This window comes from Camelus ferus, chromosome 12 (assembly GCF_009834535.1).
Source record: "Camelus ferus isolate YT-003-E chromosome 12, BCGSAC_Cfer_1.0, whole genome shotgun sequence".
NCBI lineage: Eukaryota > Metazoa > Chordata > Mammalia > Artiodactyla > Camelidae > Camelus > Camelus ferus.
In genome coordinates, this window is record NC_045707.1 from 53,100,498 (window position 1) to 53,121,085 (window position 20,588).

The 20,588-nt window shown below is 45.0% G+C and overlaps 1 protein-coding gene across 4 annotated transcripts in view; it reads left to right on the forward strand.

Moving 5' to 3' along the window:
• LOC102514604 (E3 SUMO-protein ligase RanBP2) overlaps positions 1-20,588 on the forward strand; it is a 51,816-nt gene that overhangs the window by 23,418 nt on the left and 7,810 nt on the right. For 2 of the 4 annotated variants that reach the window (XM_032493666.1, XM_032493667.1), the window contains exons 13-24: positions 495-656; positions 921-1,058; positions 1,137-1,283; positions 2,142-2,321; positions 2,408-2,491; positions 4,506-4,641; positions 7,917-8,011; positions 8,898-13,677; positions 14,232-14,309; positions 16,532-16,702; positions 17,292-17,384; positions 17,664-17,842. In XM_032493666.1, coding sequence (XP_032349557.1) covers positions 495-656; positions 921-1,058; positions 1,137-1,283; positions 2,142-2,321; positions 2,408-2,491; positions 4,506-4,641; positions 7,917-8,011; positions 8,898-13,677; positions 14,232-14,309; positions 16,532-16,702; positions 17,292-17,384; positions 17,664-17,842 — 6,243 coding nt within the window. Of the gene's footprint in view, positions 1-494; positions 657-920; positions 1,059-1,136; positions 1,284-2,141; positions 2,322-2,407; positions 2,492-4,505; positions 4,642-7,916; positions 8,012-8,897; positions 13,678-14,231; positions 14,310-16,531; positions 16,703-16,798; positions 17,244-17,291; positions 17,385-17,663; positions 17,843-20,588 lie in introns of those variants that run through there. The other 2 variants (XM_032493670.1, XM_032493668.1) reach the window with 2 other exon arrangements.

The following is a 20,588-nucleotide window of genomic DNA, read 5'->3' on the forward strand; positions in this document are numbered from 1 at the left end:
GGCACAGTGGATGTTACAAGGTATTATATGTTGTTATTACTGATAATTACCTGATGATAAATACTGTCCAGCTTGAAAATTTTTTTTGCATGTTTGGTGGCACAAGGCTCTGTAGGTGAGGGCATTACCTACATAGATCTTGCTAAATATTTGAGGTCTGTTCTGTGGCAAGATTGGGTGTAAATGTTTAGCCCTTTGACCAAACTGTGACACTTACAGAGTGGCAGGGTTTGGCTATCTAAAAATAGCAACTTTAAGAAAACAGGGTGGGCTGCCTGATTAGGATTAGGTGGTGTCATTGAAAGTTTTTAAAAATTGCATCTAGAATGATCACTGGTATTAAAGTAGTTGATTATTCCAATATTTGGAAAGGTGAGCATATGAGTTTTGAGATTCTATTTTGCCTTTGTTTGAAATTTTAACCAGTTGTTCAGACCATGTGTAACTGAATTTTTAGATTTGACCCTTTGTGTGCGTCTCCCCTTCTATTTTAGGGCAGTGGTCTTAATTCTTTTTATGATCAACGGGAATACATAGGCAGAAGTGTTCATTATTGGAAGAAGGTTTTGCCATTGTTGAAGATAATCAAAAAGAAGAGCAGTATTCCTGAACCTACTGACCCTCTGTTCAAGCATTTTCACAGTGCAGACATCCAGGTAATGGAGGGCCTTGTGAGTTAACTGGAGATGTGGATTTCTGGTTTATAAATGAAGGCATGCAGGTAGAAACTGCTTCCGTCAATTGCCTGGCTCTCTGATGGTAGTTTTGCTGTGTAGGTCCACTAGCTGTCATAAATACAAGATGGCAGAAAAGAGTACTGAGATGCTAATCTCATAGATCACATAAAATCTTTGGGAAATCATTTGGGTTTGATATTCCAGGTAGAGGCATTTTAACTGAAAATTACTCACTGTGTTTAGGCATCTGAAATTGGTGAATATGAAGAGGAAGCACACATAACTTTTGCCATATTGGATGCGGTTAATGGAAACATAGAAGATGCTATGACTGCTTTTGAATCTATTAATAACGTCGTCTCTTACTGGAATCTTGCACTGGTAAGTAGTGTGATACTTGAGTTAAAAGGTTTTTGTTTTAAAACCTAATTGTTTCACAAAAGCACTCTGTGTATATAGATTTTTCACAGGAAAGCAGAAGACATTGAAAATGATGTGCTTTCTCCAGAAGAACAAGAAGAATGCAAAAACTACCTGAGAAAGGCTAGAGACTACCTGATCAAGATCCTGGACGACAGCGACTCCAGCCTCTCGGTGGTTCAGAAGGTGAGCTGCAGGTGGTTTGCACTTTCTTGCTTCTGGTTCCTGGGTGGTAAGTGCTTCTGCCTTGGATTTATATTTTGGGAAATTCAAAAACACCCAGTAACACTTTGTTAGTGCCCAGAAGGGGGTTGTGTTTAAATATTTAGCATTGCTTTGCCATAGATTTGGGGGGGGGGGTTGTTTTTTTGTTTTTTGTTTTTTTATCTTAGGCATCTAGATTTATACTCTTCACAAAAATACTTGTTGGGGAATTAGAAAAGGTTCCTAAGGCAGGCATTTATTTTTGTTATCTTGGCAATGTAGTCAACAAATAATTGCCACCAAAGGACTAGTTTGGAATGGATTTGGCAGTTAAATATTTTACTGAAATCGGAGATAGTTGCTGACAACTTCAGAGCATTTCTTCTCATCTTCACCCTCTGCTGTCAGCTCCCTTTTCCCCAACTGTCAACAGTTTGAGGCTGTTACCACTGCATTAACCTCAGTTATATTCAATCTTCCACATGTTTTGTTGATTAATTTGTGTTGCTTGGATTAGGGCTTATGTTGGTGCCTTCCAGCCTCTGTGTTTCTGTTCCTAGTCCAAATCTGTAACTTACTTTGTTCAAGTGAAAAAGCTTCCCCAGTTAGCATTGCTCTGCCACTGTTGCGGCTGACAGGAGAAACAGAAACGGCACAGGCTGGAGAGCGGGAAGACATTAGATTACATGAAAGTTTCATGTGTTATTACATAAAGTGTAATGTTCTTATTACACAAAAGTGTGGAGCCTGTAAATTAGTAAGATAAAATCTAATTATTTCAAGTTCGTTCTTTGGCATTTTTGCAAACTGAAGCCGTTGATTCGTGCCTTCTGCTTTCAGTTGCCTGTGCCCCTGGAATCTGTGAAGGAGATGCTTAATTCCGTCATGCAGGAACTCGATGACTACAGTGAAGGAGGTCCTTTTTATAAAAATGGTTCCTTGCGAAATGCAGATTCAGAAATGAAACATTCGACACCATCTCCCACAAAATATTCTCTGTCACCAAGTAAAAGTTACAAGGTAAGTGGGGAAGAAATGAATCTTTCCACACTGCAGGGTATGTTGCTGTTCTAAATGTTCTAAGTCCTGTCTTGTTATTTTTTCAGTATTCTCCCAGAACACCACCACGATGGGCAGAAGATCAAAATTCTTTATTGAAAATGATCTGCCAGCAGGTGGAGGCCATTAAGGTAAATCACTCAGGTTCTCTGAACTGTGCCTCTCCTATTCCAGGTTCCTTCTTTGGCCACTTTCTCACTCCCTTCCAGCCCTGTTCAGAAGGTCCCTTGGCCACACAATGGCAGACTCATACTCTGTTTCACATACTTCCATCGTGACATTTGCCATATTTATGAAATTACGTGTGTGTCTGCATCCTCCCCTAGATGTGACTTTCACAGGTGGAGACTCTTACCCAGAACATAGTGTTGCTCCTGGTACAGAGGAGATTCCGAAGTGATTGAATTGAACTAGTGAAATATGTATTCATACCTTGGTCTGTGAGCTCATGTCTCAGACTGACTGTGGTTGTATGTGTCATATTTATAGCTCAGATTTCACAAGGGGTCTAAACTTCAAAAGGTCTCCTTTTTGATATTTCATGTGAATTTAACTTAATTTTATGAAGAAATAGTTATGTGTATGTGATCATATTTTATAACTATATGAAGGTGACCCTAAGTATAACAGTCCAAGGAGCTTTATTTTACTTCTTTGAAATGGGAAGTACAAGTAAATTGTTTCATTTTCTTTGGTAAGAACTAAATTATTCCTACTGCTAGTTACACCAGAGAAGTCTTGTGTGTGTGTGATTATTGCAGTACTGTCAGCAGTGTGTAAGATCGACAGAATCTTTGTTCCCCTCCAAGCAGCACTTTTTGTGTGAACTGTGTAGACTCGTGGCCTATTAAATAGTACACATTTACTGTCTAGGTTTCTGGCGCCCAGCCTTGTACTCCTGGCAGCACTGGTCATGGAGTGCCAGTCCGTGTGCCGGAAAACTGGCTTCTGGTACCGACAGCCACTGACTCGTGGTCTCGAGCCAGGCACTTCCTTATCTTTCTCTCTGTTTGGCTTCTCACCTGTAAAGTGAGAATTGTACAACCAGTTTCTATCACATGTTCTGGTTTGAATTCTTAAAATTGTGATTATAGATTTAATTGCATGTTCTAAGTTATGGCCTGGATACCAGTCGTGACCAGCAAAGTTTTCCGGTTGATTGCATCAGTTTCTTCTGTTTTTTTTTTTTTATAGATGTGTAGCATCTGAATTAGACACAGTAGATGGATGAATGGGGAAGTTTTTATTTAGTTTGGAAATTCGGATATTTTTTACCTCAGTAGCTATAGCTTTGGGAAATTTCTGTTCCTAAAACACTTGTAGAAGAAGAGAGCAGAAATGCCGGGTCTGTGTCTGACCTCAAATAACTTACTATTCCTGACAAGTGCCTGCTTTGTAGGTTCTGGGGGTGGGGAAGGGGGTTGTCATTTGGTTGTCCAGAAAGTGATAGATCTGATTGCTATCCACTAGTGTCATTAGAAGACAGTATGTCTGCCGCTTTGTAACTGTCAGAATTAAGAAGTGCCTGGAGTGCATTATTGTCTACGTAATATATTCTGAGCAAGCATCACTTGTTTTCCCTTTCCTGGTAGAGCATTTGAGCATTACCTGAAACATTAGCAGTGTTCCATGCAGCGTATGCGGTGAGTGGGAAGCTAATATTGGGAGGTAGTTTGGAATGTGGGTGGTCCAGGTGGCTGAGGAGTAAAGCAGTGTGGAATGAGGATGCTGGAAGGATTGAAATTGAGGTGATACTGCTTAGGACCTTCAGCGTCAGAGGAGTTTAATTTGTAGGCCCTAGTTTCCTTGAGCAGAGAAGTGTCTTGGCTGGAATGGAACTTCAGAGAGGTTATTTGAGCACATGTGGGATAGAAACGGAGATGCGGCCACTTAGGCAGTTGTCCTATTGTTTAGGTTAGAGCTGCCTCTGAATTCTGGAGTGAGTGAGTTAGGTGACAGCACTAAGAAACCAGAGAAGGGAGCAAATACAAGTTCTAACAGATTTAAGGATCGCGTCTTAGACCAGCACCTGTTTCCGAATCTTACCAGAATATAGAATCTCTTAAAAAGGCATCACCAAGCATTAAGTTTGCTCTGGCACTGTTTCTGGTGATAGAATTGCTTTAAACTGTCTTCTTCCGACAGAAAGAAATGCAGGAGTTGAGACTGAACAGCAGTAACTCGGGGTCCCCTCATCGCTGGCCTGCAGAGAACTATGGGCCAGACTCAGTGCCTGATGGACATCAGGGGCCACAAAATTTTCATGGGGCCCCTCTGACGGGTGAGTTGGCAGCTGACTAATCCCAGGTGTTGGTAAAGTCACTGTGCTTCGTCCTCCCTTACGTAGAGAACTTGTCTCTGTATGTTTATATGTGTATCTGTATATGTCTGCCTTTGTGTTACTTAAGCTGTGTTTGGTATTGCCAAGGCTTTTTATAAGCAGAAGCAAAACAAGCTTTATCTGATCCTGTTTATATCAAGGCTTAAAGAAACCCTTAAATGCACATCTCAAAGGCGCTGAGACTGAGGTGGAACTATGCCTTATAATTGGAGAATGTTAACTAATAGTGTTGTACTTTAAAAGATGCCTAGCTAAGAACTTAAACTTCTGGGAATTATTTTGATGATATACTGAGAGGTATGACATTCATAGGAAGTTTTATTTTGAAATACCACAGTCGCATATAGAAGGAAGGAGTTTGGAGCTAGATCATACAGGACTTGTAAGTTGTGCTCTGCCACTTACTGATCTCTCTGAGCCAGTTTGTCTTTTTGAAGGATAGAGATAATACTTGGCATCATGTGGTTGCTGTGAGCATGTGTGTGTGGAGGGTGCAGAGAGTGCTTCCTTTGGGTTGTCTGCGTGCAGAGGTGCTCTGTGTATGTAATCTAGTTTAATTACAGTAACGCAGAGTGTTAACCATTATTAACCATTATTAACCCGTTTTTTAGATGAGGGACTGGGTCAGGAAGGGTTAGGTGACTCAGCTGTTACTGTACAGCCAGCACCAGTAGAGCTGGGTTCACACTCCAGTGCTCTAACATTAAAGCCACTTGCCCCCATTAGCCAGAAGTGATGGTAAAAATGGGTTTCTCTTACATGAGACAGATTGCTGACATGGTGGTAGTGCATATTTTTTTCCAGTTGGTTTTAATTCAAAAAAGACTGAGCGTGGTAGGGCCTAGTGCAGCACATTGGTGTGATGGTCTGGAGGGCCATGCTTAGGGAAGACCTGCTGTCTCCTAACAGTGTCCTCCCAGTGCGCATGAGATGACAGAACATCTTTGTAAAGGCCAGCTCACTGCATGAGCTGAGTCATAGTATAAATGTGTGAGAAGTCAAGAGTTTTAAGCATCACTTACTTTGAACCCTGTGTGCTGCATAGAGCCTGGTGTGGAGAAGTTAAGCTGGGCGGCCGGCCTCTTCCAGGGCTTCCTCTGGGCTGTGCGTTCATCACTTGGCACCTCGTGGGTCACAGTCCCATCTTATCCTCCTGTGTGCCGGCGTCACAGGTCTTCTGCTTGTTTAAACACACAGAAACATACCATTCACGGTGTCTCATTTCATTCTTGCAATACCCCTGTGGAACGTGTAGAGCAGCACATCCTCATTTTGCAGCTGAGGAGACGGAGAGCCCAGGCGGCTACTTGACAAGGTCTTGGGCAGCTTAGGGGGCCTGGGAGGAGCGCTCAGATCTCCCAGTTCCTGCTCCTGTGTTCACAGACGTTTTTTCTTAATGAAAGTACAGGTGTGCCAAGGTGGTCCTTGTCTTTTTAAAATAAGGTGATTAAAAAACAATTAGTAAACTTATAGTAAGGAGACACTCAGAAGTACTGAACAGTGTAAAGAAAACTGAAAACTAAACACATCACGGAGAGCCCTGCCAGCGTTTTGGAGCATTTCCTTCTGGTCTTTTTGTGTGTGTAGAGATTTTTTTAATGAGACTTTAACCGTGTTATCATGCTGTGTGGAGATGAGTCAGTCTTTTTTAAGTATTTCTCTAAGTTCTGAGCATTTTTCCACTGAACATTTTTTGACAGCACCGTTGCTAAATACAAGGTGTCCCATCGTGTAGCAAATTTTATTCCTTTATTTGTTTATTTCTAGTTGCTGCTATTATAAATGGTGCTGTGGACACAGTCCTGAGATCGTAGGGTATTGGAGAAGTCCTTCCCTGTTGGGAAACTGCTTTCCTGAAAAGCCGTGCAGCTTTTACACTCACCCCTAGTGTCTGCTGGTGCCCGTCTCCTTGCAGTCTTGCCGAGGGGTAACTGCTATCAGTGTATAAAACCTTTGCCAGTTTTTAAAAACAAAAATAGTATCAGCTTTTAAGTTTGTTGGAGTTTTTTTCTTTTTTTCTTTTTTTTACTACTAGGCATGCTCAACATTTTATAACCCTTTATATTTCCTGAGTTATTGTTCATTTGGTGCATTTTTCTATTAGATTTTTTTAGTAGGTTAATAAAACATCCGAGTTTATTTTTTTTCATGGTCACTGATGGAGGCACTAGTTACATTTCAGACTCTCTGATTCTTAGCTCGAATCCATCAGCTTGTCTATGTTCTATGCCTGTTTTCTCCCCAGAATATTTCACGGTGACCATCTTCAGGCAGTCCTGTTAGTTTTCCATGTTCAAACTTGTGCTTGTCCAGTGGCTCGGCCTCTCAGGGAACTGTCCCGAGAGGACAGACAAGCTAGCTCGCCTTTTCTCAGGCTTTCAGGGCTTTCTAGAGTCAGCTGGTCAGCACCTCTTGGGTCACAGTTAACTTCCAGTTCTTCTTCTATGTAAAGGTATAAATGGTCTTTAAGTTGTTTTGTTTTCTGATAAAACTTTCATTAAGCAGATCAAGCAAATAAATGATTGTTGGTTGTTTTTACCATTGACAGGAGTGTCTTTTAGTTGTTGGTTTCCTGGTGACACACAGGCACAAAACAGATTGAGCAAATAGTTTGGCCACGAGCTTGAGTGTCAGTCATGCTGTGCCCTTTTTACTCAGCCAGGGAACACGTTTTGTGTTGTGAGATCCTTCGCGTGAATTTGTCGGTGACTTTTGACCTGAACGTTCTCAGCTTGAGTTTATAAAGTGCAGTCTTGTCATCCTGCAGATCGTCAAAGCTCACTTCAGACACGTGGCCCCGAGGCCATCAGACGCGCTCTGGCTCCCGCAGTCCTTGCTGTGGCTCGCGCACCGCGTCTTTGACCCCGCACAGCTGCTTCTGCGTCGTGCCGTCTTCCCTTGGCAGCTGCCCTGCGCTCTCTCGGCCCCTCGGGTGCTTGCTGTGGGCTCGCTCTTGCTGCCCGCCTGCTGCTCCTCTCTCCCTCCTCGTGTGCCACACTTAGCAGTCATTCCCCGTTTGTCGTTGGATAATCTTCCTTGTGGTGAATTTTGATGTATAGAAATTTTTTAAAAACCTGTGTAGTTAAATCTCTCTTTGGTTTCTACTGGTTTTGTATTTATAGTTCTTGCCTAGGTAGTCCTAACTGCAGCATAGACTTTTTTAACAGTGTTTTCTTTCTTTTTTTTCTTTTCTTTTCTTTTCTTTTTTTTTTTAGTTGCAACTACTGGCCCTTCAGTATATTATAGTCAGTCACCAGCATATAATTCCCAGTATCTTCTCAGACCAGCAGCTAATGTTACTCCCACAAAGGTAACAAAGGAATAATTTATACATTTATAAATATCTCCTTTTTAATTGTCCAGGCTTCCTACAAAAAAACTCAAGAAGTAGTTCACCATTAATACTTTAATGTCCCACAAGATATAGATATTTTAAATTTCTTTCCTGATGTAGAAATTCTGCTTCAACGATATTAGTTGTCTAAATTTTATGTCACAGTAAGCGTGAACATTTAGAATATTTTAAGTGGGGGTGGGGGTGGGGTCTTCTTCATTCCGTTGTGACAGAAGCAGGCCTGGGTGTCCTCACCGGGCACTGTGTGCAGCCCTGACGCCAGGGCACTGTGCACAGTCCTCACAGGCCTGGCATGCTGCACTAAATGTCTACTGAGGCACAGGGCTTGGGTGCACCTAGACCCTGGCTCTTCTGCTCACCGTGACTTCGGGCAAGCTTCTTAACCTCTCTATGCATTAGTTGCCTCATATGTAAAATGAGGATAATACTTTAATTCATAGGGTTTTGAGGACATTAAAACGAGATGTTAAAGTGCTTAGAACTGTGCCGCGCGGCACACTAACAAGTGTTAGTCCTCATCTTCATCATCATCGTTAACATCATTTTTACACCTTGTTCAGGAGGGAGGGGGTGTTATTGTATTGGGTACGTTGGAGGAGAATTAGATTTTTAAGGTGCTGTCATTACTTAAGGCAGTTTTCGTTACATGCCAAGATGGACTAGAGCTGTAAGTATCTTTGTAGTCATGTCTTCTCGAGGCTGTGCTGCACACCCTGAGGATGCATTTACCTCGTAGTGCTCACGTTTAAGGGTGATGAGGTTTGGTTTGTATCTGGTTAACTTGTAGTCTTGCAGACAGCCTAGACAACCTACAAACATTTTAACTTTATTTTTCTTCTAGGGACCAGTTTATGGCATGAATAGGCTGCCGCCACAGCAGCACATCTACACCTACGCTCAGCAGATGCACACCCCCCCAGTGCAGAGCTCATCTGCCTGTATGTTCTCCCAGGACATGTATGGTCCCCCGCTGCGTTTTGAGTCTCCTGCAACAGGAATTCTCTCACCCAGGAGTGACGATTACTTTAATTACAACGTTCAACAGACAAGCACAAATCCACCTCTGCCAGAACCAGGGTATTTCACAAAACCTCCAGTTGCAGCTCATGCTTCAAGATCTGCAGAATCTAAGGTTATAGAATTTGGGAAACCCAATTTTGTTCAGCCTGTACCAGGCGAAGGAATAAGGCCATCTCTGGCAGCACCTGCACATCCAGCACAGCCCACTTCTTTTAAATTTAACTCAAATTTCAAATCAAATGATGGTGACTTCACATTTTCCTCACCACAGGTTGTGGCACAGCCCCCTTCTACGACTTACAATAATAGTGAAAGCCTTTTAGGTCTCCTGACTTCAGATAAGCCTTTGCAAGGAGACAGCTACAGTGGACCAAAAGCTGCTCAGACCATTGGACCTCGAAATACATTCAATTTCGGAAGCAAAAATGTGCCTGAAATTTCATTTACTGAAAACATGGGCCCAAATCAGCAAAAGAATTCTGGTTTTCGGCGCAGTGAGGAAACGTTTACTTTCCACAGTCCAGGGAAGTCAGTGTTTGGAGCACCTGCCGCAGAGCCGGCCAACAGGAGTCCCGAAGCAGACGGTGGGAGTGCCCATGGAGAGGACGATGAGGATGGTCCCCACTTTGAGCCGGTGGTGCCTCTCCCCGATAAGATTGAAGTGAAGACTGGCGAGGAGGACGAGGAAGAGTATTTCTGCAATCGTGCAAAGTTGTTCCGTTTTGATGGAGGATCCAGAGAGTGGAAGGAGCGTGGAGTTGGCAATGTAAAGATCCTGAGACACAAAACCTCTGGGAAGATCCGCCTTCTGATGAGGCGCGAGCAAGTGCTGAAGATCTGTGCAAATCACTACATCAGCCCAGACACGGCCCTGGCGCCCATGGCGGGCTCAGACCGGTCCTTCGTGTGGTGCGCTCTGGACTACGCAGACGAGTCGCCCAAACCAGAGCAGCTCGCTATCAGGTTCAAGACGCCTGAGGAAGCAGCACTTTTTAAGTGCAAGTTTGAAGAGGCCCAGAGCCTGTTGAAAGCCTCTGGAGCAAACATAGCCACAACCACAAGTCAGGCTGCGAGAACTGTAAAAGAACCCACAAGTCACGATAGTACAGATATCTGCAAACCTGATGCTGGAAACATGAATTTTGAATTTCAAGTTGCAAAGAAAGAAGGGTCTTGGTGGCATTGTAACAGCTGCTCGTTAAGGAATGCTGCAACTGCTAAGAAGTGTGTATCGTGCCAAAACCTCAACCCAAGCAGTAAAGACCTCCTTGGCCCACCATTAGTTGAAACTGTTTCCACTCCTAAAACTAGTTCAGAAAGTGCTCCAGAAAGATTTGCATTGATGGCGCCAAAGAAAGAAGGTCACTGGGATTGTAGTGTCTGTTTAGTTAGAAATGAACCCACTGTGTCTAGATGCATTGCATGCCGGAATACAAAGTCTGCTAGCAAAAGTGGATCTCCATTTGTTCAGCAACCTTCCTTTAAATTTGGCCAAGGAGATCTTCCTAAGTCTGCCAGCAGTGATTTCAGATCTGTTTTTTCAATAAAAGAAGGGCAGTGGGATTGCAGCGTTTGCTTGGTGCGAAATGAAGGAAGCTCTACCAGATGTGTGGCTTGTGAGAATCCCAGAAAACAGAGTGTACCTGCTTCTGCTGTCCCAGCTCCTGCCTCTTTTAAGTTTGGTTCTTCAGAGACAAACAAGGCTCCAGAGAGTGGATTTGAAGGAGTGTTCGCCAAGAAGGAGGGACAGTGGGGTTGCAGTTTGTGCTTAGTGCAGAATGAGGCAGGCGTGGCCCAGTGTGTGGCCTGTCAGAATCCACGGAGACAGAATCCACCCACTCCCGCTGCCCCTGCCCCTGCCCCTGCCGAGGTGAGCAAGGCTCCAAAGAGTGGGCTTGAAGGGCTGTTCCCCAAGAAGGAAGGGCAGTGGGATTGCAGCGTTTGCTTGGTGCCAAATGAAGGAAGCTCTGCCAGATGTGTGGCTTGTCAGAATCCCAGAAAACAGAGTGTACCTGCTTCTGCTGCCCCAGCTCCTGCCTCTTTTAAGTTTGGTTCTTCAGAGACAAGCAAGGCTCCAGAGAGTGGACTTGAAGAAGAGGCATTCCCCAAGAAGGAAGGACAGTGGGATTGTGGTGTTTGCTCTGTGCTAAATGAGAGTTCTTCCTTAAAATGCTTGGCTTGTGATGCCTCTAAACCAGCCCATAAACCTGTTGCAGAAGAACCTTCAGCTTTCTCATTGGGCTCAACAGCTAAGGTAAACGACTCTTCTGGAAGTCAGGTGGGAACAGGATTTAAAAATAACTTTTCAGAAAAAGCCTTTAAATATGGCAACTCAGAACAAGGATTTAAATTTGGGCATGTGGATCAAGAAAATGTACCTTCGTTTAAATTTCAGGGTTCTTCCAGCACAGAGTCTAGGTCAACAAAAGAAGGATTTAGTTTTTCTGTTCCCATGCCTGCTGATGGGTTTAAATTTGGCATTCAGGAGACGGGAAATCAGGAGGAGAAGAGTGAAAAGCCCCTTGAAAGCGACTCTGGTCGTCAGGCTCAGGAAGCAGGCGGCCAGAAGGACGGGGCTGCCGTAGGCTTCGGCCAGGCTGGCAGCACTTTCACCTTTGCAGACCTTGCGAAGTCAACTTCAGGAGAAGGCTTTCAGTTTGGCAAAAAAGACCCTGACTTCAAGGGATTTTCGGGTGCTGGAGAGAAATTATTCTCATCACAAAGTGGTAAGATGGCTGATCAGGCAGACACCTGTGCTGACCTTGAGAAAGACGATGATAAGACGGAGGACAGTGACGACATCCACTTTGAACCTGTCGTCCAGATGCCTGAGAAGGTGGAGCTCGTCACGGGGGAGGAGGATGAGAAAGTTCTTTACTCACAGCGTGTGAAATTATTCAGGTTTGATGCCGAGATAAGTCAGTGGAAAGAAAGGGGTTTGGGGAACTTAAAAATTCTCAAAAATGAAGTCAACGGCAAACTGAGAATGCTGATGCGGAGAGAGCAGGTGCTGAAAGTGTGTGCCAACCACTGGATCACCACCACCATGCATCTGAAGCCCCTCTCTGGGTCGGACAGGGCCTGGATGTGGCTGGCTAGTGACTTTTCTGATGGCAACGCCAAACTGGAGCAGCTGGCAGCAAAATTCAAGACCCCCGAGCTGGCTGAGGAGTTCAAGCAGAAGTTTGAGGAATGCCAGCGACTTCTGTTAGACATACCACTGCAGACGCCCCATAAGCTCGTGGACACTGGCCGAGCCGCCAAGTTAATACAGAGGGCTGAAGAGATGAAGAGTGGGCTGAAAGACTTCAAAACGTTTCTGACCAGTGATCAGATGAAAGTCACCGACCAAGAGAGTAAGAGCCCAGGGGCGGGCGCTGCAAGCGCTGAGGACGCCAGCAGCCTGCCGAATCCGGAGCACAGCGGGCCCGCCCTGGAGTGGGACAGCTACGACCTGCGGGAGGACGCCCTGGATGGCGGCGGCTCGGTGCACACCTCGCCCCTGGCCAGCAGCCCCGTGAGGAAAAATCTCTTCCGCTTTGGTGAGTCAACCACCGGGTTCAACTTCAGTTTTAAATCTGCTTTGAGTCCATCTAAGTCTCCTGCCAAGTTGAATCAGAGTGGGGCCTCCGTGGGCACCGATGAAGATTCGGACATCACCCAGGAGGAGGAGAGGGATGGGCAGCACTTCGAGCCCGTGGTCCCTCTGCCGGATCTCGTCGAGGTGTCTAGCGGTGAGGAGAATGAGCAGGTGGTGTTCAGTCACAGGGCAAAGCTCTACAGGTACGACAGAGATGCGGGGCAGTGGAAGGAGAGGGGCATCGGCGACATAAAGATCCTGCAAAACTACGACAGCAGGCAGGGCCGCGTGGTGATGCGGAGGGATCAGGTGTTGAAACTCTGCGCCAACCACAGAATAACTCCAGACATGACTTTGCAGAGCATGAAGGGGACAGAGCGAGTGTGGGTGTGGACTGCGTGTGACTTTGCAGACGGAGAAAGAAAGGTGGAACACTTAGCCGTCCGCTTTAAATTACAGGATGTTGCAGACTCGTTTAAGAAAATATTTGATGAAGCAAAAATAGCCCAAGAAAAAGATCTTTTGATAACACCTCATGTTTCTCGTTCTGCCACTCCCAGAGAGTCACCGTGTGGCAAAATTGCCGTGGCTGTGTTAGAAGAAACCACGAGGGAGCGGACGGATTTGGTTCAGGGTGATGTGGCCGATACGACCTCAGAAGTTGGAGTGTCTAGCACGTCTGAAACAACAAAAGCAGTGGTTTCACCTCCAAAATTTGTGTTTGGTTCTGAGTCTGTTAAGAGCATTTTCAGTAGTGAAAAATCAAAGCCATTTGCATTTGGCAATAGTTCAGCTACTGGGTCCTTGTTTGGGTTTAGTTTTAATGCACCTTTGAAAAGCAGCAGTAGTGAAACCAGTTCAGCCCAGAGTGGATCTGAAAGAAGCATGGGGCCGGGTGGTGACGAGTTGTCGCAGAGCTCTGACCCTGGACCAGCTCCTGACGGCAGTGCCAGAAACCTCACTCCTGTGTTACCGAAGGAAGAGTCCACAAGTGGTCACACGTTCAAAACACCAGAAAGGGGTAAGCACTCACTCGTCTTTAGATTCAGCAGAATCTTCCTCCCTCCCTCCCTTTTCGTAGGCGGCTGGGATGTTTTAGTAAAGGTCGGGTTGTTAACACAGTGCTTTGTGAACAGCCAAAACAAAATTGTGCAAATTTTTTTCTCCTTCAGCCAGTTTACCCGTGAGTATCTGCACAGGAGCAGGCAGTGGGCGAGCTGCTCAGGAGGTTTCAGTGACCCGGAGGTGCGCCCAGCCCTAACCCTAACCCAGCGCAGGGCCTTGAGCACTCGAATCCTGAGGTGCACTCCAGGCTGGTGGCTCGAAAGGGCTCGTCCTTCAGTGTATTATCCTTGTGTTCTTGTCACACATAAAACCGGATGCTGATATGTTCACGTTTTATGTGAGGCAGTCTCGCCACCACTTACAAAGTGAACAAGGAAAGAAACCCCCAGATAAATGGGACGCGTGAGACAGTCATGTTGGTGTGAATGTGGGACTCTGGCTTGTATACTTTAAATTATGTTTACTTTGATTCTCAAAACATTCGAAAGTGAAATCCTCTTTATTTTGTAGGATTTAATTTTAGCCTTTTTAAATCTAACCCAATGGCCTTTTGGACCAGCGCCCCTCCCTCACAGCCTGAGGACAAAGGTACAGAGCTGGCACCGCAGTGAGAGGAGGACTCAGGCTGTTTGGTGGCAGCTGGTCCTCAGCGGGGTGGCTGGCTGGGTGACAATGAAGTCCGTAACCCTGCAGCCTGCATGTCAGTGCCTGCCTAACCCCGTGACGCTGTTTCTCATGGGCTGGGGTGTCGTGTTTCCCGCGTGGTGCACAGTTGCTTGGAGGCAGATCCACGTGGTCTTTACCTTTCTCTGTCTTGTACGTCATACGTGTTGTTTCTAACTGTGATTAACGAAGGCTGTGTTTTATCTAACCTTTATCAACAGCCACTGGTGTCTGCCAGCACCCAGACGTTTGTTGGCAGCAGCGTGTATCGCACAGGGAATATGTTTCTTTAAGGCTGTCCTTTTGGCTGTGGTTTAGGACGATGCTGTGTTTGAAAGCAGCCCCATGATTCACAGCCACCACTGTGCCCTGGCACGTTAGCATGTGTAGCACAGACCGTCCGCAGAGGTCAGTGTCAGTGCAAGAGGGAGCACTAGGCGGTGGGGTCTGCTGGAGACCTTCGAGAGCAAGGCTGGGGAAATGGAAACTCACCCTTAGTGTCTGATGACATGACACAGCTGTGTTGCAGGTTGCCAAGCAAGGACAGTGATAAAATGACAACCTTTGATTCTAGGACATTCAGTTTTAAAGTTTACCAATTGTGCAACTGGCCACAGCAGCTCTTAGCCTAAGGACACAGTCTTTGAAAAATTATGTGAAAAGTGTGGGCTTTTTTCTATTAAAGGGCATATACTTGTGCACAGACTCCGTGGGCCCCAGGTTTGAGAGCAGATTTACCAACATGCTGCTACAGGACAAAAAGCCCTGTCCTCTTTCAAGTTCGAGGAGGTCATAGTTCCAGAGGACCCTAGAGAGGAGGACTGTGGGCACGGGGAAACAAGGCCCCGCCAGGTGCCTGATACACAGCGTTGTGCTGTCCTGGCTGCGAGCTGGCGTGAAGTGTTTGTAATGAAGGAGCAAGAGGCAAGTTCAGCGTTGCAGGACTGTTCTCTCGGTCAGCATCATCCAGTGGAAATACGACCTGTGTATGGAATCAAAACGTTTCTAGTCATGTCAAAAAATAAAAGGAAACAGGTGAAAAAAGAGAAACAGATGAAATTAATTTTAATGATCTATTCAACTGAACCCATTATGTTCAGAATATTATTTCAACTTCTACTCAGGATAAAACCTTAACAATGAGATTTTTTTTTTTTTTGGTGTCAAGTCTTCACAGTCCCACGTGTATCGTTACAATGCAGCACATCCCAGTTGGACTGGCCGCACTTCAGGTGTGGCTGGGCTGCCATCTGGACCGCACCCTTTGGCACGTAACATGCTTCTTGATTTGCTGACCTTATCAGTTCCTTTAGCCAGAAGTCAACAGACCAGAGCATATCGTATGAAGAGTTCTTTTTCTCTCCATTTTTTGCCTTTTTGTTGTTTTTGTTATTGTTGGTTTTAATAGGAGTTACCTTAGTTTCTTACAGGATTATTTACCCAAAAGGTAACAGTTTAATTTAATTGCTTCTATTACCGTGTTTAGAAATATGGAATACTGGATGTAATTCTTGTTTTTTATTTTTATTTTGTGTGGTTTTGGCAGGGGTAATTTGACTTATTTATTTATTTGTTGATTGACTGATTGGAAGGACTGGGGATTGAACCCAGGACCTCATGCACATTAGTCACATACTCTACCCCTGAGCCACTCCCTCCCCCCGTAGATGGAATTCTTACCACCTGCCTTGGCAGTTGTAACCTTTTCTTGTAGGGTCTCATCAGTGTTGGGCTTTGCATTTGTTTTATATTTATACTAATCTTTGCTTATGATTTAATTTTTCTCAGTTATAAATGTAGGGATATTTTGATAAACCATTTAGTTTGCCAAATATGGTTATGGCAGCACTTTTTAAGTACCTTTTTAATTTATAGCCATCAGTACTGTATTTTTCAATGATCAGTAAGTAAAAGTGGGGCGTTTTTTGATTTTTCAGTAGATTCTGTGTTCACTAAGTGTTTTTGATAGGACATTAAATCAGGCTTCTAATTCATGGTTACTATGAGCTGTGTCCACATCAAAGTGTGTGTTTTTATCAGCATGCTGTTTCAACCTAGAGATGAATTCCATGACTTATTTTCAGTTAGAATATTGACATTAATACTTAACACCTTGTCTTGATCAATTTCTTTGACTTGTCATTTAGCGGAAGAGAAGAAAAAGCCAGAAGACCCTCCCTTGGATGACGATGTCCTCGTGGTGTATGAGCTGACCCCGACCCCTGAGCAGAGGGCTCTTGCAAGCAAACTGCAGCTTCCTCCCACTTTCTTCTGCTATAAGAACAGGCCAGACTATGTCAGTGAAGAGGAGGAGGATGGTAAGTCTTTTGTGCTTTAAAGCATCCTGTTCACACTCCTCTTTGTGAGATTGTCTTAAGCCTGCCTCTTAGAGGCCCCCCTTGCTGTGGCCACAGATGAATATTTGTCCCAGGTGCATGTGAGCAGTCAGTGGGTGTCACCACTGAAATGGCTGCATTCTTCATTAGCGTTCCCTGGGTGCCCGTCATGAGCAGGGCAGGCGTTTGAGGGGACTGACAGCAGTCCTAGTTTCCCTGAGGTCTTAGGGGCAGAAGTGCCAAGAGGCAGAGATGGGGTCTGACTGCAGGAAGCTCTGGGCCACGGCAGGTTCCAGGCAGGGAAGTCACGTCCTCAGAGCAGGTGTGGGGAACAGTGAGGCAGAGGTGTAGAGGGTTGTGGAGATGGAGGTGAGGAGAGGGGCTGAAATAACAGGGCAGCTCAGACAAGAACAGGAGCACTGGGGGGTGGAATTGGCAAGATTGGTTGCTATTTGGATGTGGGGAGGAGGGGAAAGGATGAAGTTGAAGATGACTCCTAGATTCCTGGCTAGAAAATCTCCTGAAACTTATGAGAAATTCTTTTATTTAATAAAACCAATTATACTTTAAGATGAAGATTTTGACACAGCTGTCAAGAAACTTAATGGAAAACTGTATCTGGATGACTCAGAAAAATGTAGACCGCTAGAAGAAAACCTGCCAGGTATGTGACGTTAAAAAGACTAAGTCTGATTTTTTTTAAAACTATTTAAAAGGAATCTCCCAGTGTGGTCACTCTGTAATGACCGGCGTTGGCATGGTGATTTAAAGTATGTAAAACTAGCATTCTGCTCCCAGGGGTGCTTGTGCTCCGTCGGTGCCTGAGGTCTTGTTATTCTGTCTGCAGTCTGCAGGTGACACTGAGGCCCACTGTTGGGGAGGAGTTGGACTTCATCTACTTTTATCTTAACCTTACTTTGCTTGCATTGTACGGGGTTTTCAGGTAATGAGAAAGAATGTGTTATTGTTTGGGAAAAGAAACCAACAGTTGAAGAGAAGGCAAAAGCAGACACCTTAAAACTTCCACCCACATTTTTCTGTGGAGCCTGCAGTGACACTGATGAGGACAATGGAAACGGGGAAGACTTCCAGTCGGAGCTTCAGAAAGTTCAGGAAGCTCAGGTAGGAGTTCAGTTGTCTTTGTTGGTGCCGTGAACCCACAGGACAGCAGTGATGGGGAACAGCTAGCGGTGGGTCGAGCCCCCCATTCAGCTCTGGCCAGAGAAGGGGTTGTGTTCTCCACAGAGGACCCGAAAGGCCCACACTGTCACCCCCGTGCATGCTGGGTATGGGGAGAGGGTGGTGGCATGGACGGTGCAGATGTCCCTTAGAGGGTCTGCCCCTGCACCAAGAACAGGATGGAGGTCGTTTTTCATGCAGGTTAGTTTATTGTGGAGTGGGCAGGGTGGACAAGAAATAGCGTTTGCAATGTAGTTCCCTTGGCCTGTCTTTGTACTTTGTTTTGTCAACAGTTTCATGATTTGATTACTTCCTTAGCTCAACTGTAGTAACTTTGATAGCTGTCAACACTTTGTTGTCTTAATTTGTGTTCTACAGACACTAGAAGGCAAGGTCCCTGACTAGTAACTGTTGACAGCCCCACACTGACGTGGATTCGGTGTCTCCTTGCCCCAGAGGCTTGAGGTGGCTGCGTGTAGTGCACGTGTAGCTGATGTAACGACCCGGTGGCCTTGTCTGTGGAAGACCTAGCTGAGGTTCTCCACCGGAGGCCATGCTGCCCTGAACCTGCAGTGTGTCTCAGACCGCTTGGCTGCGCCCTGGACCCAGTGGGCACACGGGTTGCAGCTCGCCCTCACCATTGGCTCCTCTCGCAGTGCAGTAGTCACAGTAACTCAGAGCAGGGCTCCGCAGGCTGAAACAGTGCAGTTTAAACACGGCCTCAGTCTTAGGTGCAGAACTTAAAAATAGTTAAGCTTATTTATTTAAAATTTACCTAATTTAAAACTTAAAACTGAAAAATAATTTCCACACTGATGTGCAGGCTGAATTGCACATCGTTTATTCCTTTTCCTCCTGTGGCACACAAGGGCTTGGTACCTTTTGTCAGTGTTTTGGGAACCATACTGTTAATAGCTGTTGAGATACCTTATTTGAGTGACTGGTGTATCATCATTCTTATAATTTAAAATCTTTTTGTGAAATATCTTGTAGCACTATCATAATGTTCATTAAATTGCAGTCATAGGGGCTGTCCAGAAATACCTTTGGTACAGAAATTAAATATGATAAATCGCTATAAAGGTTGAAAAAAATTGCCACAATAAATCGTAATTTTGGAGGAGAGCACCCTTTGATACACAAGATGAAACAATTAAGACCACTAAAGTTAAAATATGAATATGCTTCATAACGGATGTAGGTGTTCATCCTCTTAGAATGCATCCTTCCTACTTTACTCTCAGTCTGGTTCTTGGACCACGCAGGGTCTTCGGATGGTGCATTCCCTGCATAGCGTGCCCAAGTGCTTCTGCAGGTGCTGGCTGCGTGCCAGCTTGGAGCTGAGGACTGGGGGCCCAGTGTGAACGGGCAGGAGCGGCTTGATTTGTCTCCAGGAGTCTCACTCGTGGACTCCCACGTGGAGTATGTGTTAGTTGCTGAATTACGACACTCCCGTCCCCAAGTAATCTCACCTGCACTTTCTGGATAACATTTATTGTGATACGATTCATATACCATGCAGTTCACCCATTTTAAAATGTAGAACTCAGTGATTTTTTAGTAGATTCGCTTGTGGTTTTTAGTATATTCACCACAGTCAATTTTAGAACATTGTTGTCATCTGCAAAAAGAAGCCCTGTAACCTCCAGCAGTCACCCCCTTCCCCATTTACACCGCCTCCTCTCGCTCTGCATAACCGCTGATGGCCTTCTTCTGTCTCTGCAGATCTGACATCCCATACAGACAGATCATATGTCGCCCTTTGTGTCTGGCTTCTTTCACTTAGTAAGGTTTTGAGGTATAGCCACATTGTAGCATATATCTGTATTTCATTCCCTTTATGGCCAAGTAATACTCCATAGTGTGAATGTACCACATTCTGTTTATCCTTCATCTGTTGATGGCCATTGGGGTTGCTTCCACCTTCTTGGCTGTTAGGAATACTGCTGCTGTGGGAGCCCATGTCACTCGACACAAACGGGGCAGGTGACCTTTTCCCTGTGCTTCAGAACATTAGGAAGTAACGACTTGTTTCATTTGTACTGATTTTTTTTTAAATTACATAGGTAAAATTCACTTGTTGTGTTATGTTTTCTGTAAATTCTTACACAGGCCTGAGTGCTTGTCACCTCCACCACAGGCAGCATTAGACAGTGTCTTTTCTTAGTCAGCATAATGCCTTTGAGATTCATCCTGGTCACCGTGTGTTGGTGGCCAACCCTTCTGTCACTGGCTGGTACTCCGCTGTGAGGATGTACCACAGTTTATTCGTTATCCTTTGCCCTTTGCAGAACATTGTTTCCAGTTTAGCTTGTTCTTTTTCTAGTTTCTTAAAGTGGAAGGTTAAATTACTGACTGAAGAGAATTCTTCATTTCTAATACAATTTTTTTATGTCGTTTCTCCCTAAGAGCTATTTAGGGAACAGGGAAAAACCCACACGGTTGTCACCACCAGGTTGTCCCTCAGGTCCTAAGATTCTTAATCCTCCTGCTTTCATCCACAGTTCAGAGGCTTCTTAGAGTTGCTTTAAGTCCAGTCCAGCTGTGGGTGTTGGGAGGGCAAGAGTGAGGGTGGGGTGAGAGAGAAAAGCGTGCTTACTCCGCGTTGTCCAAACCCCCGCGTCCTCAGTTCCTCTGAAAATAAGGTGTATGATCCTCTTTGTCAGTCAGTGTCTCGTGGCATTCTTAT